General features: G+C 41.6%; 1 protein-coding gene across 4 annotated transcripts in view; it reads right to left on the bottom strand.

The window, feature by feature from the left end:
- Positions 1-6,606: 6,606 nt before the first annotated feature.
- The window catches only part of ENOX1 (ecto-NOX disulfide-thiol exchanger 1), a 369,866-nt gene continuing 350,245 nt past the window's right edge, over positions 6,607-26,227 (bottom strand). For all 4 annotated transcript variants that reach the window (XM_055703149.1, XM_055703151.1, XM_055703148.1 and 1 more), the window contains 3 exons: positions 13,541-13,643; positions 10,482-10,567; positions 6,607-7,561 (listed from right to left, as the gene is read on the bottom strand). In XM_055703149.1, the coding sequence (XP_055559124.1) occupies positions 7,430-7,561; positions 10,482-10,567; positions 13,541-13,643 (321 nt within the window). In that variant the 3' untranslated portion in view covers positions 6,607-7,429. The remainder of the gene's footprint in view (positions 7,562-10,481; positions 10,568-13,540; positions 13,644-26,227) is intronic.

Here is a 26,227-nt window from a genome sequence, read left to right as displayed (position 1 = left end):
TTTTCTGATGGAACACCAGGTTCTAACAAAATCCCTCCAGTCTCTATTTTTAATCCTATTTTATGGTCTTCTGTTGCTCCATTCCCATTCCTCTCTCAAGTGTACCATGTCTCCCCTCTGTGAAATGCAAGTTAGCTTTTAGTGTCAGCAACCAGATCTGCAGAGTGTACAAGTTTTCCAGCCTCCTCCCTAGACACAAACAGGCTAATCAGCTGTATTTGGTAAGGAGCAGTGATGAAAACAGAAATGCACCAGAGGGCTAATTTTTAAATATAACACCTCTCATATAGGAACTGTCTTTTGGGGCAGGCTTAAAAAAAAAAAAAAAAAAAGAGAGAAAATTTACCTAGTTAAGTGTATAATACTATTATACAGAGCTATTTCAGAGCAACTGCTTGAGAATGAATCTCTTTCTGGCCTTGGAGTCCTGGAGTAGCCCTTTAAATTCATCACCTATCTTCTTCCAAATTAACTGGTCTTTCCAGACAAGCCCTTGGCCAGTGTCAATGCCAGTGCCCAAGGGCCTAACTCAGCCAGCTTTTCACATTAAAGGCATTACGCCTTGTGTGCATCAGACTTTTAAAACGTATCAGCTAATATGTGCTAATGACGCGCATTTAAACCCTAGTCTAGACAAAGCCTGTGCGATTGCCCTCGAAATGCTTGACGCTATCAGCTAACATCCTGACAGCAGATCTGATTGTGCCATTTTAATCATACAAGGCTATAAACATCATAGAATTATCCAGACTTTCCCTGTAGCAATGAACAAACTCTGAAGGCCATGCATGGGACCTAAGCCCCAGATACCCTCTTGGGGTGAGACCTTTGCCCTTTCGCAAACAAGCTTATCAGCAGGAATGGAAAAGCCAGGCTTTAGCATACAGAAAGGCATCTCTGCAGAGGAATCTGTTACACCAGAAGGATGACGAAAAAAACAATTTACTTGGACTACTGCTTTAACATTTGTGATTAGCTAATAGTCTGATAGAAATAGGAGGCAAAGAGCTGAATCGGAGCAGAGATGTAACTTCATGTTGTTCGTGGACAGTGTTGATCAGACTAATTCACATATCAGCTTTTCTCCACACATTTTTAAACAGGTGTTGAAAAATTGGAAAGGATGTTAAAAAAAGGGATGCAATGATTTGAGGAAGAGAAGATAAATGCTTTATAGTGAAACACTTAAAAGCTCAATCTGTTTAGTTTATGAGAAAAAATACTAAGAAGTAAATAGACTACAATATATAAATATCTTCATGGTGAGAAAATATGCATTACTAAAGGATTATTTAATCTTGCAGAGAAAAGCAAAACTGGCTAGAAGAAGCCAGAAAAAATCAACTTAGGAAGTAAGGACACAATTTTGGCAATGCTAATCTCTTCTAAGAAACTATCAAACCAAAAAAAAAATCTTTTCCATCACTTGATCACTTTGATTACAGCTGGATGCTTTTATAGGAGGTGTATTTTCATCTACCATATGCTACTGGGATCACTACATAATTAACTGTGACATGGCTAAGGTACGAGCAGTCCAAGTGGATGATATTTTTTTTCCCTTCAATATTATGTATATAAAAGCACATAAATTGGCAAGAAGTACTTACCAGCCAGACATATGAGCCAATGGTTCTAATATGGATGTGGTAGGATTGCAGAAGTGCTCTCTGCTAGGTCTAAAGGAAGACATATGTTTTTCCTTTTGCTGCCCCCCAACTATCCCTGTTGAGAGGGAGCATGACATTGGAGTCAGTCCATTAAGTCTGAACAGGCTGAAATGTTTAACACCCAGTGTTGAGGCAAAACACTTAATCAAAGGTACTCCCAAGTGTACCCATTTGATTTTGTTTACAAATTAGGATTTCCATGTATTCGATGTAATGGGTTTATGTAGTCAGAGGATCTGTACCTTGTAAACTTAATTTCCTGATTGGGCTGCTTTTTCAGTTGACTTACTTGTTTTTGAAACATGTCATTTTAGCTCAGTAATAGTCATCCTTTGTGGTCCTAGCAGTCACAATGCATGTGCGCTCAGAGAGTCTGGAAGAAGGAATGGCTTCCTTTCAGGTTCTGTCCTGCTTTATGGGCACTTAATGCCAATAAATATAGGAAGATTTCTTTTTTCCTGAGCATCTCATCAGTTGCTTCCAGAGGAGATTGACTGAAGAACAGAATCAGAAAGAATTTGCTGCTGTTTCTAGGAAAAAGTTAGGGGAACAGAGCTGCAGATCTTATGAGGGTAACCAGAGTGACAAGCTGAGGGACAACTTGTACCCTTTTATGGGAAGAAGATGATAAAAGTCTCACTTCAAATGCTAAACTCTGAGATGCATTTGTAAAGTGGACATCATTCCTGTATCAGACCTGGCTACTACTGGTACTGGAGGCATAAAAAGAATGTATCTCCCAAACCGGCCGTTCCTTTCCCTCTTCCTCTCCCCAGACCTCATTCCCCAAATCAAATTACATTAGCACAGAACATTTTTGCCATACTAACACCGATTGTCAAAGCCACTCTGATTTTAAATAAAACAATGCTTGCAAGACCAGATTTTTGACTCAAACAAACCATCCTGAATGCTCTTAAGACAAATTTTCTAGCTTTAGGTTCCACAGCATTTACTGTACATGATGCGTAGCTAAATGTAGCGTAGCTCGATGTAGGATTTTCTCTAAATCTCAGTATAGCTGTTCCTTAAGTGAATGTGATGGTCTGGCAGTTGTGAACATGAAGTTTTGCTTGAAACATGCACACTTCAATAAACAATTAGACTCCACTATGTGCAATAGCATGAGGAGATACTAGAAATTTCCTTTTCAGTAATGGGGATAATGCAGTCTTCATCAAACATTGCTATCTCTTGTGGGTATAAAATGCAGTTTAACAGAGAGGTTACACTCGTCTCCCTTGAATGTACAGGGCGAAATGCACATTTGGCCAGGAGGTTTTGCACAGTATATCTCTTAAGCCTTCGAGTGGCAATCAAATACAGTGCAGTAAGAGGCTGGGCCCTCTGAAGTGATGAAAGTCAACTCTGCCACCATTCCAAGACAATTCAAAGCCAAAAATGATCTAAACAGCTCTCCTGGGAGAACAGGAGTTCAGGCCAACTGAGCTTACAGCTCTCTGCACAGTACCTTCAGCACATTTGGGCAGTTAGAAACCAAATCTCCTGCTCCACTAGTTCCTATTTCAGAAGAGGGGACCCTGCTATGACTTTCTGCCATAACTTGCAGTTGTATGCCAGGCTGTTGCACAGTTTTACCTCTTGAGCTTGTGGTTAGCCTGATGATGTGGTGTCTCTTTGGGCCTTTCCTTCCCTTGTTTTCTTTCCAGCTACCTTTGTGAGCATCCTGCTGACTGTAAATGCCTTTGAGTCTTTGCCAAACATGCATCCTTCTTCTACCTAACTCAACTGGAGAAACTTGCTGCAGGTCTTCCACTGCCTCATTTCACTAAGTACCACTTGGCCGCCTCAACATCTTCCTTGTTCTGGGGGAGAGTGTTGTGGTTTAACCCCAGCTGGTAACTAAGCCCCACACAGCTGCTCGCTCACTGCCCCTGCCATGGGATGGGGGAGAGAATCAGAAGAGTAAAAGTAAGAAAACTCCTGGTTGAGATAAAGACAGTTTAACAGGTAAAGCAAAAGCCGTGCACACAAGCAAAGCAAGACAAGGAACTTATTCACCACTTCCCATCGGCAGGCAGGTGCTCAGCCAGCCCCAGGACAACAGGGCTCCAGCACGCAATGGTTACTGGGGAAGACAAACGCCATCACTCCAAACATCCCCCCCTTCCTTCTTCTTCCCCCAGCTTTACGTGCTGAGCATGACGACATACAGTATGGAATATCGCTTTGGTCAGTTGGGGCCAGCTGTCCCAGCTGTGTCCCCTCCCAGCTCCTTGTGTTCTCACCACCCGTCCCCCCGCCCCCCACCGTCTCCTCACTGATGGGTGGGTGAGAGGCAGCAAAGGCCTTGGCTCTGTGTAAGCTCAGCAGTAACAAAACCACCCCTGTATCATCAACACTGTTTCCAGCGCAAATCCAAAACATAGCCCCATACTAGCTACTGTGAAGAAAATTAACTCTCTCCCAGCCAAAACCAGCAGAGAGCACACCGACTTCTGCTGCAACTTACCAAGCCTCTGTTCCCAACACCAGGATAAAGTGACACAGAGAAAGGCTAGCCGCCTTTTCCACCTGACTGACTTCTTTTTTTATCATAGCTAACTGGCATCACCTCATGCCATTTTCACAGTTACTTTGCTGCAATGCCCAGCAGTACTAAGAAGTGCGCCGTCACCCACAGCCACGGCTCCACGGGTTTACAGCTGTGCTCCACTGACACACTTCCATATGGAGTACATCCTTCTGGGACATGATGGCATCAGATTGATGGACACTACTGCTCAGGCAAGGTGGCTAAAGGGTGCTTTGCCAAAATTTAGTGTTGGCTTGCAGGCCATCACTGTCTTCACCATATATCTGTAACATATCTGCAAGAGGTATAATACATAGACTATTGACCTTTTCAGTTGGAAAGGACCTACAACGATCATCTAGTCCAACTGCCTGGACCCTTCAGGGCTGACCAAACATTAAAACATTATTAAGGGCATTTTCCAAATGCCTCTTAAGCACTGACAGGCTTGGGGCATTGACCACCTCTCTAAGAAGCCTGTTCTAGTGTTTGACCACCCTCTCTGTAAAAGAAATGCTTCCTACTGGTCAGTCTAGATGTCTTTCAGAGATGGCTTCCTTGATATTCATCCCAATGTATCACTTCAGGACACCCAGCTGGATCCCCCAAGGGTCAGGTCATCATAAGGACATTTCAGGAGCTAAGTGATGGAGCTGAGCATTTTAACCCCATTTCCCCCAAAGCTACTGAGCACACAATGTTAAAGCCAGTTCTGGGGTCCAACTTGATCCTCATGAGGATCCCCTTGAGTTTCAAGATCTCAGCTGATACATTGTGATATTGCATGATGTCTACATGCAATTTATACTTAAAGTTGAGATCTTCCATGGTGGTATCTGAAGGCCAGTGAAGAAAGTTCCTTTTTAGCTGGTGCTACACAAGGACTAAAAAGTCACTTTCCTAAAGCACTTATGGTCTAGATAGACATGAAAAAGCCAGGAAGGAAAAAAAAAAGCCCCAAACAGAAAAGAAACCACACACACAGCAAATATGTTTATTAGGTGACAAGGTCCTGTCAGTTTTAAGATGTTTTGTGGCTATCTGGGATTGGAGCTGTTTTGTGGGAGAGGAGATGAGCTAAAGAGAAAAAAAAGTAGGACACAAGAGAAAAGGCAGGACAGAATATAATGAATAAGTATGGCATGAAGAAAGCTGAGGGGAAAGTTTTCTCACATCTCTTTTCCCCAGCATAAGCGCCATCCATACACTTTTACGTTACAATACTTAAATAAGAGTTGTCAGACCTATCACGTTTTTGCCTGAATAAATAAATCTGTATGATCGCAAGAGAAGGAAGAGTTGTTATTTGGATTAAATTAGTTAATTTTTGTTAACATAACTGGCATATAATTACTAGTTTCACCTGAGGAACTTAACACAGGTTCTGTGGCAACCATAATAAAGATGTACGTTCTTTAGAAAATTTTTTGTGTGTACTGGCTGAAAGCATAATTTTCTCCCATAATAGACCTGCTAAGCCTCTTTCTTTTTCCCTTTTGTAGACAATTAACATTTCATTTAATATTTCTGTATTACAGGTAGGTGCCAGAAAAGAAATAGGTCCTAAAGCAGTAATCACTAACAGCCATGCAGGAGAGTTCGTTCACGACTAATTGCATTTGACACTAATTGCAGTTCATTGAAGAACCTGAGTGAAACATCACTCTGACATCTATCTGGATACTCCCTGCGTCTGTTGCAATTTGCCATATTTCCTGCTGCTGGTGCCCCACTTTATAGGGCTAGCTCTCCTGCAGCTGGCTCCTCTGCCTGCACAGAGGTGTGACTTTCAGGGGGTGGCTGTTTCATATCCAGCACCATGCCAAATAATGTACTGATGCTGTTCTTTAAAGCAGAGCTCTGAGAGGAGTGATTCCTTCCATACTCACCTGCCTGGGTTGATACACACACTTCTTCAGCTTTCGCTGGCTCTTACAGGTGTGCTGAAATGCTGTGTATTTGACATTAAATCCTAAAGGACAGTTTACACTGATGTCCCTACTTAAGGGACACCGACAAGAGTGAGTTATTCCTTTCCTTGGCTGACCAAAGGCCAGAAGCATTAGCTGGGAGTTAGGAGTAACTAATTGGATGCACTGTGACTACCCAACAACACTGACAATGAGGAATTTGAAGGTGTTTGTTTTTAACCTGGCTGCTTGTCTGAAAAAACAAATGAAATCTGTTCAGCTAAACAAAGGTCCATGCTGGTACTTTCTCTACCAATATTTTTAGTTTTTTCAATCTTAGCTAATATTGCAAGCTCTTTTCTTGATTCCTAATTAATTTAACCAAGTTATCTGCAAGTAATAGTTTAGACAGGAGAAAGATAAGTGCCAGGAGACTCTTGCTGGATTGATAAAAATTCAAAAACATCAGAAGAAAAACTTGTACAAACAATATGGTAGAAGTCATATTTATTGATAAAAATTAATATATCTGCTATAAAATTTGTAACAGTAATGCAACTGAATATTTATTTTGATGCATAAACCTGAATGTTACATACCAAATACAATACAGTAACACTGGTTTCCTCCTTATTTACATGTTTATGAAAATCGATATGCAATCCATGTTAAAAGAACTTGTAATGGAGAATAGTTACATTAGAAAAATAATATTCTTGATAAAGCATTCTTGAGGACTCCAATCACATTTTCAGGCCTCTTTCAATAAGGCAAAAATCCCTGGTACAGCATATAACTTAATTTACAAAATACAATAACTTCAGACACATCTTCAAGTTTTCTTTTGGTATGCTTTTCCTCACTGTAAAATTACTCAATTTTCTTACTAAACAGAAAGAACTTTCAATAACAAAACTGAATGAGTTCTACTACATATTACATATACATCGCTGTAGCTTAGCGACCATAACCAGGCAATCATTCTCCTTAAATGTTTGCTCAATGAGCTTTTCTTAGATGTAGGACATGTAGTATTTTGAAATCATTATGACTGTGGTATCTCTCTTCAGTTTTCATAGGAAACAGATCTGTCACATTTTGAAACTCTTTTTTAAAAATTGTATTTTATTTTAGGAACTGGTGCACAACTACATTTCCACTCACAAGAGAACTTCACAAATGTAACTAAAATTAGGCTTGGATAACTTTGAAAACATACTACTATGTGCCCAAACCCAAATCTCTTACTTTAATACTTTATAACCCTGCCATGCTGTAGGAATTATTCTGCATAGCTTCATTACTAGTCACAGTCAGATAGTTTTAATTCCTTCAAAGGCACAAAACTTCCACCTCTTCTCCAGTGTTGCTCCTACACCAGTGAATTCTTGTTTAAACATGCGTGGCAGTCTCATCAAAAGCATTTCTATCTCATTTGCAGAGATCTGAGAAAAAAAAAAAAAAAGAAGGGAAAATTACAGTGAGAAAGCTGCCCTGTAGATTGGAAAGAGGAAATACGGAGAACATAAATAAGGGGCCAGGAGAAATCCAGGCCAGATGAAAACAACCAACCATTATTATTTTATTTTTTTTAACTTTAGCCTGACATGAATTTCCAGACTCCAAAGCAAGTGCAGATTCCTTGCCAGAATGATTCTGCTGTTGGAAGTGGCATCCTGTTGTAAAAGAAGGACAACTACTTTGTCGGGGCTGCTGCCACACAGCTTGGTACAACATCCATCTAAGAACTACACTTGTGGGGAAACATCTGGTGAGGATGAAGCAAACGGGACCTTATTCTTTCCTCTTATCCCATGAGCTCTTGAATCCTCCTTCTACCTCCATCACTTTTTCTCTTGCAAAAAAGCTAACACAGGGACCTTATTTCTAATCAGCTCACTTCTGTTACTTAGGGCTGACTATCCATGGAGCCATCTTCTCCCAGTTTGGCCCTGTTCAGCAGCCCCAGATAACTCAGCAATAAAGTTTAATAATAAACTCAGCATTGCTCAATGTATTTTCATGGTTTTTAAACCTTAACGACTGGTCACCTTCCTAATGGGAAATATCCTCTTATTGTAGAAAACACTTTCATGAAGGCAACCCTTCTGGTATAATCCGTAGGGAAGTCAAGAAATGAACAGTCACAGAAAATAAAACATTTTTCTGTAGTGATGGTCATGAAGGGAAGAGTAAAGAAATCTATGGGTGCTGCCTTTTATCCACAGGTATCTCCATGGTTTGATAGGCTTCTCTGGCAATGACGTATTTCTGCTTATTCATATTAGTAGGAACCTTCCATGGTGAAAAAATTTCTTTTAAAAATAGTATATATAAACATAAAATATGTTAATTGTACCTCATTCCACCCAAGAGAGGCAAGAAAATTTCTATCAGCTCTTATTTTCCTGAAGAGGTTAGTGTGGCAGAAAGATTAAATGATTTGTTAAAGGTGGTGCCGAAAAATCAGTGTTAGAGGCAGTCTGAAGCCCCAGAGTAATCAGATCCATTTTTTACACACTCTGATGGCAGTAACGGATAGCTGGTTACCTTTGGGTAATGTATCTGAGCTCTATACTGAGCCCTCAGCCCACACGGGTATGCTGACCTTATCATTCCTGTTCAGGTGAGGAATGACAGGCTAACCATGGAAAGTAATTGAAATTCATCTCTGAGATTGCATCTCTGGATTGTGCTATTAAAAAGTAATTTGTTGCTACAAGCAGTTACTTCCAAAATAAACCACTGAGGTCAAATTTTGCAGCTCGCATTTATTATGCAGCAGGTAGGTCCAGTGGTAGCTGCAGGGGCTGGTATGTTGTCACCTCGGAGAGATGGAGACAATGCCCCTTCCATGAAGGCTGTGTTTGCAAGGTTTGATCCTGGCAGCCTCACAGACGCCAACACTTTACTCCTGTGAGTAGAAATCCAAGGACAGAGCCCACAGACAAGCACAAGAAGGGACCGCAGCAGTAACGCAGGAGAAAGTTGAAGTGCTTGGCGGGCAGAAGCAATGAGCAGCAGGGCTGGAGCCCGGGGAGCCAGTATTTTAAATGGTCGGCATTGTTACTCAAGAGATACATAGCTGGAGGGGTCAGCGAGGGAAAAGGCAGAAACTTAGCCATATACTGTGTGTTAAGGAAGGACTGGAAAGATGACTGGGAAGACTGAGCAGACTGGGTGCTGCAGGAAATGGGGATGATGAAGGGAGGTGTACATGTGGCAAAGGCAGGGATCAGAGAAGCAGAAGAGGAATGGTTGCAGATGTGAAACTCTGAATCTAGCAGAACTTGATAAAATTAGATTATTTACTTTTTTTAAAATTGAAATTCATGAGTTTCTCACCTCTTTCTACCATCTTCATTCCTTACTCCCTTTCCATTGTGCGTAGCAGTGGACTGGAAAGCACTAGCAAATCTGAGCTGCCATGGCATGAAAATAGTGCCTAAGAACTTCATCATCCTTCCTCACTTATCCATGCAACCTGTCCTATCTGTAGGGGGCTTCTAGCTCAGGATTTCCTCTGCTTTTAGCTGTATATTTTTTCACAGAAACAGAGGAAGGATCCTCCAGAGGCATAAAGCAGCCCATCAAAGCAGCTGGAAGGTGATCTTGGCTATGGGTGGCATGGGTGGCATGGCTGGATGGTGGCTATTTCACAACTGAGCTTCTCACCTTTGACTGGCTTAACATTCAGTGGAGAGGAATAGGCCCTTTTGGGACTTGATTTCATCTCATCCTACAGTAGATTCTTAAAAGTGAGTCAAAGAATCTTATCCTACAGGGACATATTGACTAAGGACTGCATGAATGACTCATTAAAAAAAACATTTGTAGTATGTTTGCCTCACTTTTGTGTTGGCCACACCTCTGAATTTAATAGGATCAGCCAATTCCTTTATGACAACCTCTCTGCTTCCATGTGGAGACAAAGGGTATGCTTCACGGTCCATTCATGTGTTCATGAAAGTTCATGTTCAGTGTGACCCGTGACTAACAAGTTTTAGATGAATAAGGAATCATTTCCTAAAACTCTGCACAATTTGATGGCCACGGCTACACCTGCTTCTTGTTCTGCTTTCTTTTTCCTCAGCTATATCTCAGGATCATGTATTACAAAATCAGCCAGTAGTCTTTGCTATTTAAAGCTCTGCTCTTCTTTGCCACAAAAAATAGCTAAGCAGCACGAGGCAAAGACCTCAACATAAGCACGTGTACTGCAATTTGCGAATGAATAAAGACTGCAAACCCCCAAGCCCCATATCCCATTATCTTTCTAATGGAAACGCATGAAAAGTTTAACCTGCAGTAAAGAATAATACAATATTTCTATAGAGAAAACAGATTTTGATTAAATTTTTTTACCCTAGAGTCCAACTGCTGCATATAAGACCAAAGATATTCTATATTGGCTCCAAAAGGGTGGACGTGAAGAAATGTGGATATGATACCTGTATTAAAAACAAATGCACACAAAGTATTGAAATTACCTCGGACAATATATCATTAAAACAAGCAAAATAATTCTGAATAGTCTGCTCTTGCAGGTTTTTCAGTATAAATTATGATTCTTATTTTTCTTTACACAACCCAATAAACATAGAAAATGGCACATTTTTAATACAGTCATAATAACATGGTAAACACAATAGCTCATCTTCAGGAATGACAGCAGTTAGCAAGTAAGTGACCAAGATAATATACTGATGAATAAAGGAATTTCTAAACAAAGACTTGCTGGAAGCATTTCCACTACCAATTTTATGCTTGATTTACCAATATAAAATTGTGGATATCGTAATAGTAAAATTATTGCTTTTTTCCCCTTCACTGGATGCTCTGTTGTGAAAACGCTTCATATAATTGTGTCAGAAACCTCACTCCCTCAAATTTTTCTAGTAATTACACTGATGCTGGTTATGAAAACTGTTTAATCTGTATTACCCCTAAGTGCTGCTGAAGAAAACACAAATCCTTTATGACATATTTACTTATTTACTTTCTCTTAAAAGAGAGCCAGTTCTGTCTATCTTCATTGTTATTTACAGGATTGTTGTAAAAGGTATGGGAATAAAAGTGGCTTGGGAGAAGGCAGGATCTAAGTCTAGAGATTTTTTTCTGCAGTGAAATTCAAGTGACAGTATAGTAATGATGACCAGAGAAAACAAGATTTGGTGCATCAGAATCAAAAAAAAAAAAAAAAAAAAAAGCACTATCCAATTTATCCTCTTCTAAATAAACAGTGAAAATACAAAATGGCATGTGTATTACTTAATGTTTGGGGAGACTTGAAGTGTAAGAATCAGAGCAAATATTTTCAACTCTGTTTGGATGGGTTTCTTAGCTGAACCACCCTAGGGGAAGTTTCTTACATTTAAAGCATAAACACCAGGATTAAAAATGCTTACAAATGACAAAAATGGGTCACTGTATCTTGTGTACTGCAGGCCATTCTTGATGCTGAATGAATTAGGATAATCTTGGATTTCATTTTTCCCCAAATACTGCCCATGGTTGAAAATGATAAGTACAATTTAACTCATTTTAGTCTTGCTTTGCAAAGAACACCTTTTTTCTTCCCTCATTTTTCCAATAACACTTACAAACTTCTGATCTTGCAAAGGGAGGGGTGTGCATTTAATTTTATACTATGCTGAGTCCTAGCAGCAGTTGCCTTCTTTGTGCTGTGTGTGACCATAAGTACACACACAAGAGCTCTTGAAGCAAAAACCAAGACCATCACACTTGGGCGGGTTGACTGGAAATCCAGTTTGTATTCAAATCAAGTTTTCCCAGTGGCATTGCGTTTGTTATGTGTGTTCCCAAGGCTTTTCAATTCAGGATGTTCAAAGCTAGCTCTTTCATATGATGTAAATAAAAGCCATTTGGAAATATTTTGTAGTTATTGACTGGACTTCCATAATAACTTTTTTGTAATTTTTTTTTCTTTTATGCTCCTTTTCTCTAAGACAATATTGAATTTTGTAAAATATAGACAAACCTAGTGAATGGATGGAGGCAAGGCTCGTTTTTCCCTTGCCTCACCTGAACAGGCCTCAGAGGAAAAGATAACATGAAATCCATCTTCTTGAGCAATCTTTTGCCTTTGAATTGTAACAATAAGACAATTCTAGGGGTATCATGACCAGTAATATCTGGGCTGAGATTAGACTGTTTATCTGAGTGTGCCACTGGACATCTGATCGATAAGATGCACTTTGGGACACCGCCACCACTAGTTACAGTCAAATAATGAGTGACCTAGAAAAAGAAGTTTGTTCTGTTCTTAAAATCCCATCCTTGCTACCCTTCTCACGGAAGTTATCTTTGAAAAGGTCCACTGTAATTAAAAGTTCCAAATTTTATTATAATAAGCCAAATCAAATTTCATACATTTCTGTACATCCCGTTGTTCCACTCTCACCAGTCACAGGAAGTTTGTGTACTAAGCCCTTTAAACATTTAAATACATTCTTCACTTTTAAATTACCTTTTTGGTCTGAACTGTCTGAATCCATGTCCCAGCAATAAACCAGCAACTTCCCTGGTGCTTAGCAGATGCAAATGAGTTGCATTTAAACAAATTAAGGTAGTTTTGGAACTGTCACCTACCAGGACACCGCTGATTTTGTGAAAAGACCAAACGAAAGAAATGAAACCTGGTCTTTTAGGTCAGCATTCCTGTGAATGGCAACCATGCCATAGGGAGCACTTTGGACATTTAGGCTCCATGAAAATCTGCCCCACTGAAACCAAATGCAAAACGTGCACAGATATAAATGGGGCATGTTCCCTCCAAGGGTTGCGTGGGTACAGGCAGCGTTCCTGTGTGGCTAAATGCTAGGTACCAGTTAGCTGGCCCACTGTCTAGAAGTTTTAGCTTTTAGGCACTCTTTCGAGTTTATTGTAAAGATTTTATTCTAGGTAAAGGATATGACAGTCCTTGTGGTATTCTTCATAAATATTCATATTGCTAATTCCCTCACCTAATGTAAAAAGCATAAATCTGTCTTGCTTAATACATTCAGTATACATATTTTTTACTTGGTAGTTTGCAAATATTATTTCCATCCCCTTCTCCTTCAACATTTTGTCTAATAATCAGATAACAAGTTATACAATTCTAGCCTGCTATATCTTGATGTAAATAAAGTCTTCATACATTCAGATTGCAAGTCTACATGCAGATCCTGCAATTTTATTCATACCTGAAATCCTTTCATTAAACTCTAGAGAATTTTTCAGAAAGGAAAAGTTCACTTGTATTTTAGATTTTCTCTTACTAAAAGCCATTATGAATACAGATGAAAAATAAAAAATATCTTTTACTTTTATTAACACAAAGATGCGTGTAAATACATATGCAAACCAAAAAACTGTTAAAAGACATGTGTTCTCAAAAATCTTCTTTGGGGTTATCTTACCTATTAATAGTGCCTCTTTCTCTGACTTTAAACCTGGGCTTCGTTTCTCTGAATTTTTCTCTCTGTCTTGGTTGACCAATGCTACTGTCAATACATTGATTTCCTATACAGTTAAAAAAAAAACAACAAAACACAGGTGGTCATGTAGATTTCATTTACTTCAATTAAAGCTGTCTGCTTTCTTTCAACTCTATAAAAAGATCATTACTTTGATTCACATCTAAAGACAAGACAATTATAAATAATTGATTTGTTTGCAGAGTATTAAGACACTTTTTGAAGTACCTTTAAGCCAAGAGCTGCCAAGAAGAGAAATTTTGCTTGTGGAGTAAGTAATAACTTTGTTGCTAGTGCTTCTTCATGATAACAGCTTGAAAGACCTGCCATAAAGCGTGGGGATGGTCAGAAAACTCACATTTTCTAGCTATTAAAGCTGTAAACAAAGACCGCCTCTAGGGAACATGGATGGAAACATTCAGGTACAGCTATAAGAGTAAATTCAACAGTCACTAGCAATGTTTCTAGCTACTAGAGCACAATCACCTGCCCTGCTATACTCTTCGACCAGTGCCTGGCATGGTGTTGGCTTCTGTCCCAAACAATTCCTAGGCACATTTTGGGGGTCAGCACATTTCAGGGACCATTCCTAACAGGTGGTTTGCATAAAGCTACATTGATTTGAGGACTGAAAGACAACCAGCCTTAAGGGCAAAACAAATCAAGGCTCCTGCTTTGAGCGCCTTTTTCTGCAGCCAGGTGGCCTGAACCATCCAAATCTCAGCCAAGCGATTACACGTTAGATGCTCTGTCAGAAGTACCCAGACAGTTACGTGACACAGATTGCTGTTCTCCTGGGTATATGCAAAGTAAACAAATTACCTCTATTTCAGAGGCATGTAAGTGGCCTCAAAGTGCATTGCACAATATTCAAGCATATACACCGGCTGTTTCCATGGAGCAACTGATATACAGTAACGCATTCCTTGGTGAGACAGTGACTCATGCTGCTGCATCTGCTCTGTGAATGCAGTTCCATGCAAAACCTTGGAGGCAGAGAGCATGGAGCTGGAGATACGGTGGTGTGAGGTGGGACTGGGCAGGAATAGTGCTCTTGTCCTGGCAGGGAGAGTCAAGGTAAGCAGCTGGAGGCTGCATGGGTCTGGGAAGCCTTAAATGCAAGGAAATTTGCACTATTTGGTGTAATGATGTGGGCCATATAGAACATGCACTCGGGGTGGTGCCTTATTCCAAAATTCTTGGCAAGAGTTTTTTGCCAATAAGAGAGACACTGGGCTTGGGTCGCTCTAGGGCATTTGTGAAGGTGTGAATAATCCATGCTAAAAAAAGGCAAAACCTCCAAAATATGTAAAATGTGCCTCTATAGATGACTAAAGGCTTCTGTGAGATTGGTAAAAACAGTGACGCACTTTCTCATTCTCAATTAAAAAAACCCACACCAACACCCCCCCCCCCCCCCCAAAACCACACTCCCCACCCAGTGATGTACACTGTGTTCCTTATAGACTGGCTCCAAGGAGCAGCTACCCAATATGCAGTGCCTCGTGGCTCAGATGTATCAATGGTTCAAATGTTCCCTTGCGTTGTGAAGAGGAACAAGTTGCCATGTGTCAGCTAAGAAACTGTATGTGCATTTGAGTGGCATACATGCACATGCGTATCCTTAGACTCCAGCAAGAAGGGGCTCTGTCAGACCTTGGCCCACAGTGAAGATGCACGGAGTCACCTGTGGTTTGCTGCAGTTGTAGTGGCCAACTGAGGCATGTCTCCTGGCCAGAGACTGATGTGTAGTTGTGTATGTGCAAGCTAGTCAGCCTTTGCTGCCTTTTTAGTCAGTAGAAATGAAATAACTTTTTAGTCATGTATTTTAGTTATTTATTTTATATTGAAATGAATCGGACCTTAGAGGTGCCTATTTTATATTCGTCATTGGCTGCAAAGGGAAACTTCTAGCCACAGATTTAGACAGCTACAGGTAGGAGGGAGTCTGCAGTTTGAGTTGCAGTGATCCCCTCTTAAAATAATGGTGTGCCTGGGCACTCTGGCAGCTACATCACTTTGACACTAACACTCCTGCAGTGTTGTCATGCACAGGGCACATTATAGCAGCAGGAGTATGCTCTAAGTTGTCCAGTAGTGTTGATTCCCCTCTTGATAGAGCCAAAGGCTAATGCGAATACTCATCTACTTCTGGCCATGGTATCCAAGAACAGTGAAAGCAAATCCAGGCAAGAAACAGAAATAAATGAAGTGTTAACATGCATTTCTCCATAAGGGCAGTCATGACAAGGGGGTTACAGATCAGAAGAACAGAGCTGGATGCCAGATTTCATGATACTGCAGCACTGCAGTAGAAGAGCAGAGCAGCATATGCCACCAAAGCTTGTACAGGTTAAGATGTAACTTTTTACTCCATCAGAGACAGAAAAGCAGTCTAAAAATAACAATTCCTGAGAGGGGAAAGAGAGAGCAGAGAGATGTGTATTTGATATAACAGGCCCCAAATACAACACACTAGCAGTTTCAGATGGGATTAGAAGTTTTGTCAAGCAGTGATGCAGAGAAAGAAACTATATTCCCACTGGGAGCAATGAACAGATGGATTCTCATTTAATGCCTAGATTTGAGCCTGTGCAGAACATTTTGTATGATTTATAGGACAGTGTAAATGGATGCTAAAGGAAGTCACATCAAGTCTTTCTTAACTACGTGTTGGTACAGAGGATAAAAGAGTAAACCATTGGTTATGGGGGAGCCTAAGGAAACTAAGTGTGTCAAAGATATCTACTCAACAAGCGACTGGCTTTAGAAGGTTGCAAGTTCTTGGAGGTTTGGAAAGGAGAGGTTTCTGCCATCCAAAACTATCTTGACTCACAGAAGATGATAAATTAGATGAATCTGATGTATTCAGCTGCCAAAATAAGCTTGCACAGGCCATGAGGAAAACCAGGGTGTGCAGGCTCACATAAAAGACTCAGTAGCAACGTTGCCAGGAATTAATAGTGATTTAAGAGAAATGGGCATAATTGTGTCTAACAAATGAGTGTGAAATTCACCCAGAAACCAGGCTAATTACAGTGTAAGTCAAAAGGTATCTGACTACACACTGCAGATACAAATTGGTACCTATGAAACCTCTACAACAAATCCTCACACAATTAATTTGCACATTTTTAGAGGCACTACTTATGCCAACCCACAGAAATAAGACTTATAAGAGTACAAAGGTGAATTAAGCAATAAATAGTTGGAAACAGTTAGGTCACCTTTCTGACGTGAGAAAAAGCTACTGAACACCAGATGCCTGAGGAAAATTATTTAATATCTACTACATTACAGTAGTTCCTTTCTTTCTTGGAGACCATCCTTTATTTGGCAAATTGTATTTTCTGAGGCCCTAAGCAGTCTCCTTCAGCAGGTTTTGTTCTAAAAGGAATATTTTCCTACCATCTGTCAGTTACTGTATTAAAGGGCAAGAACACAGCTGAGCATGTGCAAATCAGTACTTACTAGAATTGAAATGACCTTGTGAGAACTAAATACAGTATGTAGAAGGCTTAATCCAGGTTAAATCACACCTGGTGATCATTAGGGACCTGGGCCTATTCATTATTCACAAATTATGTCAGGTATCAGAGAACATGGAGACCCAATTTGATGATGACAGCTCCAGAGCTGCTCAGCATGAATGCAGCCATTCTGTGTGATGCTCTCACCATTGTCAGCTTGGACCTTTTCCTGCAAATGACACTTTCATCCATCAGCAGATGATGAAAAGACATGAATTCCCCTTGTGGGCTTGACAAACTCAATGATTCTGCAGGTACCCCTTGGGACTAGCATTTTGATTTGGGGCTCCCTGCTTTTGAACCAGGGAGGGAAAGACAGAGGGAAAGTCTTTCTGGAAACTTTCAGGAGAACTTCCTGGATAAAACAGAGAATGACAAATAACAATTTTCTCACATGGACTATTCATTTCCACAGGCAGACCTCTGACACCACCACTGACATGGAGCTGATGGCTGTGGAGAGTTGTACATGGCAGGTTTTGCACATGGATGTATACCTTAGCCATGTCCTGGCTGTAAGGTGGGACAGAAGCTGGGTTTGTGTCATTCTCTCATGTACCCTGGCTTCTTCTGGAAGCAAATGCAGAGGCATGGGCAAGTGGATTGCTCCAGAAGATGCCTGGTCTCACTGTCCACCATGGCTCACCACAAAGCAGCTGAGTCCCACATGTAGATGCAACAAATTAAGAGTGTGACTCCTCCGAGAGCTGTAGTTGCCAGAGAAAGACATGGAAGTCCTGAAGAGTAGACGAGATGGGGTGACTTTCTACAGAGGGTGGTTGCAGGTACTGTAACAACGAAAGGCTAGCTCTACACTCCAGGGGACTAGTGGATCAGAAAGCCCCAGATGTTTAGGCTGGATGACTTGAGTCCTTCAGCTCGTCACTGGTTTCTTCCCCCACCATGGGAAAGTACAGTATTAAATAAAAAGTACTCAATCCAGACATCACTAATCCTCTATAGGCCAGTCTTGCATCAGTGCAAAAAAGGCAGATAGAATAGAAAATGTCTCCTCTTTCCTGGGGCTTCTCTCTTTAGCAAAAATGGTTCTGTTTAGCCTAAAAGGTTCTGTGATCCTGAAAACATATGCTAGCCAGCTTCCCTAAATATGGAGGGACTGAGGACTTGTCATTACCCATAAATGCTGACCAAATGCTGAGCAGGGCTTGAAGAGTAGCTGCCCTACCTGGAAACTACTCCTGCCAGAGTGCAGTTCCACATCACCCGTTGTTCAGGACTGCTTCAAAGGCAGAATATGGGATTTAATGAATGTGACATTGAAGACACCTGGCATGTGATCAGGATGCAAATGACAAATATCCAAAGAGCTGAAATACTCCCTCTGCTATCTGGGTAATCCAAACATTTGATAATCACCTTTAAATCTAGGGGGAATGATGACTGCTTGCATATTGTCTACAAAGGCCTCATTCCCTTTGTTGTAGTATACAGGATTCTGCAGAATTGTGTGGTGAGGGGGTAAAAATATTTCACCTTCTGAAACGTCTAGTAAAGAAAAAAAAATATCCTACCAGCCTCTGGAAGAGTTTGCAGGATATGTTGGCATTTGTGCTATATGTACAAAGCCAATTGTATGAGGTATTAAAACAGTAGCAGAAGGAAAGACTAGATGTTGGCCACAGCAGGCATACGACAGAGCAAATGCTGAATGTTGCTAGATGTAAGGGATACACCACACTTTCTCATCAGCCAAGGGATTCAAAAAAGAAAATGAGTAGGAGGAAAAAACCCTATATATCTGAAACATAATAAAAAGTCTTGCAGGCTGTTAACAGCAGGGCAGAGAGATGCTGTAAGATTGAAAAGAAGAGGTAATGTTATGATTTTGATAGAGGAAAGAACCATGCACATGTGATACCAAATCTGCAGTCCTTAAGCTCTTGAAAGGCACACATGTACCCGTTCTGAGTCCACAGAACTGAGCTTAGACTTCAGACGTGCCTGCCCAAATGCTTATTGACGGCCAGGCAGGTTTGACAGTTCTGCTGCAAACACCGGTAGAAACTGGCCTGCAACATGAAGACTGCATATTTTTAATTTATTTTCATTTACCTGGAGATCTTTTAAGTCTAGTATAGTTGTGCTTGTTTTGCTGGTCTTTAAATGTACTTCAGGCCCACATCTGAAACTTTAATCTTGCTTTTTTAACCTGAATGAAGCCTAATTCAATTTCCAATCAAGTGAACAGACGCCTTGCATTAATTTCAATGTACATCAAGTCAGGCACCTTAAATCTATGGGGACATGCAAGATTGAGGTACAGGGCAAGTTCTGACTTTAAAAATGTTGTCAGTTGAGAATGGGCTACTGTCCTTGTCTATGTTCTTATCCACGGTGAATAGAAAATTATTCAGTCCAAGCTGAGCTAAACTACAATGAAAGAACTTATTCAAATTTAACTTAAATCAAATTTCCTTGCAAATGTGGCAATTTATGAGTACACTCACAGACAGTGACCATGACTCAGATGATTATAGAATCACAAAATCACATAGGCAACCTTGGGATGTTTCTGGTCCATTCTCCTGCTCAAAGCAAGATCAGCTGCAGGATCAGAGTGTATGGATGGGCAACAAGGGGTAATGGTCCAATGCCTGGATAAGCCTCATCAGTTCCTCTGCAACATCCCAGTTCTGGCCTTCGTCAAACAATATGGGAGGTGTCATCACCAGATGGGTACTTCCATTCCCTGCAGAAGGGATTTTCCAACCACTGTCATTTGCTGCTTTCTCCTGATAATTGTAATTAAAGTCTTACCTCCCGAAGCACAAAGCAGGACAGAGGCACCATCACAGATGGAGAAAGCCCAACAACCTAATCAGAGAAAAGACAGCCCCCTGATCCAGCTTCTGCCAGGGCTGTCACAGGAGACCGTCAGTCCCAGGGACTGAGCATGGCACCAATTAAGACCAGTCAACGGACATGTTCTCCAGATCATCTAACAGACTGAAGGGGAGCATTGCCTACAGGGACATGGGACTTGTTATGGGATACAGAGGAAGAGCATCTTGGTTTTGTACAAGACAGTTTAGTGTCCTTAGTGGGGGAACAAAAGGCAGGAAAAGGGACGGACCATGGTGGTTTGGGAAGGGATAAAAGGGACTGGTCACATGTAAACAGGTTGCTGGTCAGTACACCTGTCTCACCATGCATTATATTCATTAAACTAAATTTCTAATTCTTTTCCTGGGTGACTCTATTCTGTGTGGTGTGCATGGATGTGTGTGAGGGGGTCTGGGTGCAGCAGCTGGAGTGGGCCCAAAGGTCAGAGGGCTGTGTGTCTGGGGTGCCACAGTCAGAGAGACCAGAGTGTGTGCGTATGCTGCTCAGTCATCACTGGTGAGCATCCAGCCAGACTAGCCACTGAGTAGGTTAATAAGCTTGGGAGCTACCTTTTGAAATGACCATAGGTCTGGGATGGATCCAGGAGAGACCAGAGAGACTGCACATGACCTACTGGAGGGACCGGGGGCTCCAAGCCAGCCACTGGGAATGCTGTGGGGTATGGGGAATGACTAAAAGACCTGTTTGTGTGTGTGTGTGTGTGTATACGAGGCAGGGGCCAGTTATGAGACAGACTGAGCGTCAAAGGCCAGTTACTGGAGGGATTCACACTGTACACATGTGTAAGTCTGCATATGTATTTTCCACCAATGGACCTTTATCCTGATCAGCCAGAAAGGGGAGCAAGATGAGGCCATCAGTACCGTTTGTTTATAAATGCTGAGTTTGCTGCAGGATTCAGTAACTCCCAAGAGCAGCAATGCTTCATTTGGGCCAAATGGCTCTAATTCTTCCTTTAATGGATCTTGTTCCTTTTCATGGGCTGCTACAGCACTGTGCTGTGCTGTCATGTGTGGAAATCTGGTTGAGTGTCTGAACTCTGAAAGTAACTCAGAATTCTCCAGGAACATCGTGTGTGTTACAAGCTCTTCTTTCAGCATGCCCTCTTACAGTGACTGTTTCTGACTCTCTGCTGACTACTCCTCTAAAAATACTCTAATGACTAGAAAATTGCTCATAATCTTTGATTAATAGAATTATTTTGTTGCTGCAAATGAATTGATCTTGCTAGCAAATTAACTACTTCCTAGAAATATCATATTTTACATGGCCCTGGTCAGTGTTGTGTCATGTATAATAAGAATAAGCCAAGAAACGAGGCATCCAACCACCTGACCAAAACCAGAGCTCTCACAAGCAGCCTATGCTACTTCTACAGTTAGCACCAGGTCAACAATTCAGTAAAAAAACCCTTGGCTGGTGGTGGTTTTTTCCAGGGTCTCAGAGGATCCTTCTCCTTCTACCATCTACCTAGTGATGCAGAAGGACATATTTGCCATATGCTACACTGCTCTTAAATGTGGCTGGTCTATCATTAGAAATTATACCGACCAGGTGTCACCTTTCCATTCAGGTCAAGCCTAAACTTGATAACTTATTTTGTGCTATGCAAGAAACTAGTGTTGGTTTTGCCAGCCACAGGTCATTGTATTTACTTCGAAAGCATACTAATACAGAAATTTACTTCTAAAGTACACTAATATATAATGTACCATGACTGTAAATTTAAGAGTGCACCGATTAACAAATAAACAGTTGACAGCTGGCTTAAAACAATTATCTGGCTTTAAAATTATAGAAACAACGAAGAAAAATTAGAACAGCGAATATAAGATCTTGCAAACGAAGCACTTCAAACACACCTCTATGGATCTAAGATTTGTTTGTCTGATTTATCCTACATGATAGAACTGTTTCCAAGAGTGAAGATTAATTGTATTATGGTGCTCTTGACAACCTATTTTTCCAATCCATTTGCCAGAGAGATGCTTTTAACTTTTTCATTACAAAGCTTTTACTATTATAACTTTCACCTGCTGAGTTTAGGCAACTAGCAATAATATGAAAATGCTTTTCTCATTGTCACTATCTCTTTATGTTGTTCTCATTGTATTTGAGCACATCTATTTTATGGGAAGGTACATATGCAAAATACAGATGACTAATATGAAAGTTACTTCATGCTTATTTATAAAAGTATGATCAGGTTGCTTCATTTTCTAAAGCTGGATTTATGTGTAGGTTCCTGATGACTTACCACAGATGTTTAATGTGATGTGAAGGTGGTTGTTTTGCAAGGGAAAAGGTAATTGTCATTTTGCATCCTTTGTGTTAGGGAGCTGCAGCACACCAATGGTTGGCTGAACAAAAGCATTGCCCGCCCAGCAGCTCTGCTGAAGTCATTGTAGGAGGGGATACTTCATGCGTACTTGAGACTGAGAACTTATGAAAGCGCCTTCAAATGGTCTTTAACACAAATATTGCTCTAGCAATCTCCCCGAGAATGATGCACTTCTAAAAAAAAAGTTAGGAAAAAACCCACAGCTCATTTTCTTTCGGGGATGTGTAGAATTGTTTTGAAAATGCCTTTGTTAAAATAAAAGTAAGCAATTGGAGGGGTAAAGCCCAACAGTAAATGTTTTATGAGAGTGAATGGTTTTCAGCAAGGATTTGTATTTGAAAGTTATTAATTTTAGGTATCTGAAAACTGAGGGCAACCCCCATATTCACAGGAATCTCCACATCTGGAAACATGAAAAGTACTTGAAACAAACATTTTGGAGCTGTCATTCCTTGCGGGTAGATCTTGATTAAGATGATGAACATTCCCCAAGGAGGACTTTGGGGTGCTGGCTGACAAGAAGCTCAACATGACCCAGCAATGTACAACCCAGAAAGCCAACCATATCCTGGGCTGCATCAAAAGAAGCACGACCAGCAGGTGGAAGGAGGCAATTCTCCCCCTCTGCTCTCATGAGACCCCGCCTGGAGTACTGTATTCAGCTCTGGGACCCCCAACATAAGAAGGACATGGACCTGTTGGAGCAAGTCCAGAGGAGGGCCACAAAGATGATCAGAGGGCTGGAGCACCTGTGCTGTGAAGACAGGCTGAGAGAGTTGGGGTTGTTCAGCCCAGAGAAGAGAAGGCTCTGGGGACACCTTATAGCAGCCTGCCAGTGCCTGAAGGGGGCCTACAGGGAAGCTGGGGAGGGGCTCTTACAAGGGCATGTAGCGATAGGGCAAGGGGGAACGGCTTTGAACTGAAAGAGGGTGGATTTACATTAGCCATTAGGAAGAAATTCTTTCCTATGAGGGTGGTGAGACACTGGCAGAGGTTGCCCAGAGAAGCTGTGGATGCCCCATCCCTGGCAGTGCTCAAGGCCAGGCTGGATGGGGCTTTGAGCAACCTGGTGTAGTGGAAGGTGTCCCTGCCCGTGGCCGGGTGTTGGAACTGGATGGTCTGTAAGGTCCCTTCCAAGCCAAACCATTCTATGATTCTATGGTCCTTTGAAGATCCTGGGTTTACTGAAGTTCCTTTTTCACTTCTGTCACTTTTTCCTCTCTGTTCCTTGAAGGACTTTAGCAAGTTGGAGGGAGTGTGAATGTGGTGTACAACCCCCAGGACTGCAGTAGCAGGCGTATGGCTGAAGCAGAGGTGGTCCGTCATCCTTCAGGTGGTTGCGGGGGAGCCTGAGTGCTCTGACAAGCCAATCTGCCTTGTACACTGTGTGGGTTAAGCACACAGCTGCATATGTATAAGGCTGAATGTTACTCCTCACTAGAAATGACGGGATGACTTCTGTATACGTGTGCAGTATAAATACTGAGGGAAAATGCTTTGGGATGAAAGGCTGCACATAATGATCAGATATTATTAAAATGTCAGGTAGCTCCGGGCATTGAAGAACTGTCTCCCTGTGGAGCTCATATGAAATTTAAAGTAAAAAAACTTTTGTGATTTGCTGAGTGGGTGGCTGAATGGGTTTTATCATTGTGTCTCAGAGTTCTCTCTTCTTCTCCCTCAGATGACAGGAATTCAGTCCAATCAAAAGCCAAGTTATGATGCCACTCTGACACTTTTAATTAGGAACAAGGGAAGTGATGTGATTTCTTGCTGCACGTTAACGAAGGGGTTATTGCTACAGCCCAGATCTGCTTCAGGTAGCACACTCTGTGTCAGAATATACTTCTGTCTGCTGTAGTCATTTGCTCCCCGTAGGGTTAGATCGTGGCTGAAACTGCAGAGACTGTGATTCAGCCAGCAGAGAGATCTGCACCGTGCTAATGAAACTCTATTGCTATCCTTTAACATGCTGAACCAGGGCTGGGGCGGCAAAGGGGGGAGCTTAGGGGGACTTGATCTATCAGTGTGTAAGAACTTCTGAAGGCTGAGCAGGCTTTTTGATAACATGGTCCTAAACAGCCAGTTAAACTCCTGTTATTTTTCAGGCCTTGCGGTATTGAATTCATGAGGTGGTCATTCCTCATGCCTGCCGCGGTAAGTAGGAAAGCTGCTGATCTGCGAACAGTCATAGCTGCTTGAATTTATCATACTCCACATGCCTTAAATTGAAGGAAATGAGAAGGAATGAGTGATGGAAGGACTACAAATAAATGCCTGGAATGGAAAAGGCAGGGAGCAAAGAGAGGCACAGCCACTCCTCACCCCCTAGTCCTGGCCCCACCAGGACAGAAGAACCAGACAGCAAACGGGTCCTTGTAATCCCTGGGGTCTTTACATCCTGCTCTGATCAGGTTACAGGGTCCTTGCACCTTCTTCTAATGATGTAACACACCCATAACGAGAAACCAAACCCCACACCTCTCTCTCCTCAAGGGGTTATCCTCACCCCTGCACCCCTGCTTGCCCTCTCTAGACTGCATTTCTTAAAGGAATTAGTTGACCTAATACGGTCTTGCAAAGGGGAGCAGTTACAACAGAGGGGCTGGAGAATGCACGTAGCCCACACTCTTTTTGCAAAATGCAGCTTTGGACCTTCTCAGGTGGAGGACAGAAGCAAACCCCAACTTCTGTCATCCTCTGTGGAGGATGTCACCCCAGAGCTCTCGGGTATGGAAAAACTGCCAGCATGCTCCCCCCACCCTCGGTTGTCATCACCTCATTTTTTGCAGCACCTACTCACTCCCATGTGCTCCAGAAATGCCTGCTGCAAGGCCAGAGGACCTCAGCAAAGCCAAGAAAGCTACTAAGTGACACATGGAAGTTTGCTGAGGCTGAGGTTCGCAGCTTACAAACCTGGGAAGCTCAGACAGAAAAGACACACTCATTTCCTGACATGTGCAAGCCCTGCACTGGGGTGTTCTGGCCTGTAACTTTAGGACCAAATTGCTCTTACATTATCCATGTTGAGCACATTTTTTATCACAAGCCTGTGCTGTTCTGGGAAAGGCAAGCCTTTTGAAGAGTGGGCTAGCTGAAGTCTTTTGAAGAGTGGGCAGAAATGGCTGTTGCACTATCAAGAAAGTGAAGCAAAACCATCAGCAGTCACTTGGGATCTTCATCAGTAAGGGTGACCAACTTTTCTCCTGTAGTCTCAAACCACTGGGATGATGATTTGAGCAGGCATTGCACTCTTCTAGCTCCCTCTCCTCTGCTTGTGTCCAGGGGTCCTTTTCATCTCACCTGGTTTGATGTGAGGCAGTCAGCATGGTAGTGCCCCATCTTATGGCAGGTGTGTACTAACACATACGCTGACATGGGATGTTCACTGCAGGTACCCTTGGGTGCTTCTGTTAAAGGTTTGTGTAGTGAAGTGCAATAATTTAACTCTGATGAGTCTGATGGAATTACAGACTTCTGCAAAAATTGAAGTGGGTTAGCTTCTTAAATCCTTGCCCAGCTTGTTGCAAAAATAAGCCTCATTTAAGAGCTGTCTTTACTTCTCTTTGGTAAAGATCATCAGTGATTAACCAGAGTATGTGAAAAGAGAAAACTAGGGTGCAGTTACAAATAATGTCACTTTCAGTGCAGCATAAAGTGAGCAATTTAGTAAAATGGTGGAAATATTTCACCCTGGATATACTCCTCCTTAGAGTCAGGGATCATCTGGTAACTGCTTGAAAAGCAGATACAGAGAGGGAAAATTAAGGGAAGATTCAACATCAAATGTAAGATGTTTGGTTGAACTTGAGAAATGCTCTGATAACAGCTTCAAGCATTCAAATGGAAAAATGCATCCCTTCTCAATATTATTGATTTCATGTCTGAAGAAAA

Source organism: Falco cherrug, chromosome 2 (genome assembly GCF_023634085.1).
Source record: "Falco cherrug isolate bFalChe1 chromosome 2, bFalChe1.pri, whole genome shotgun sequence".
Taxonomy (NCBI): Eukaryota; Metazoa; Chordata; class Aves; order Falconiformes; family Falconidae; genus Falco; species Falco cherrug.
This window is presented reverse-complemented; position numbering and strand designations above follow the sequence as displayed.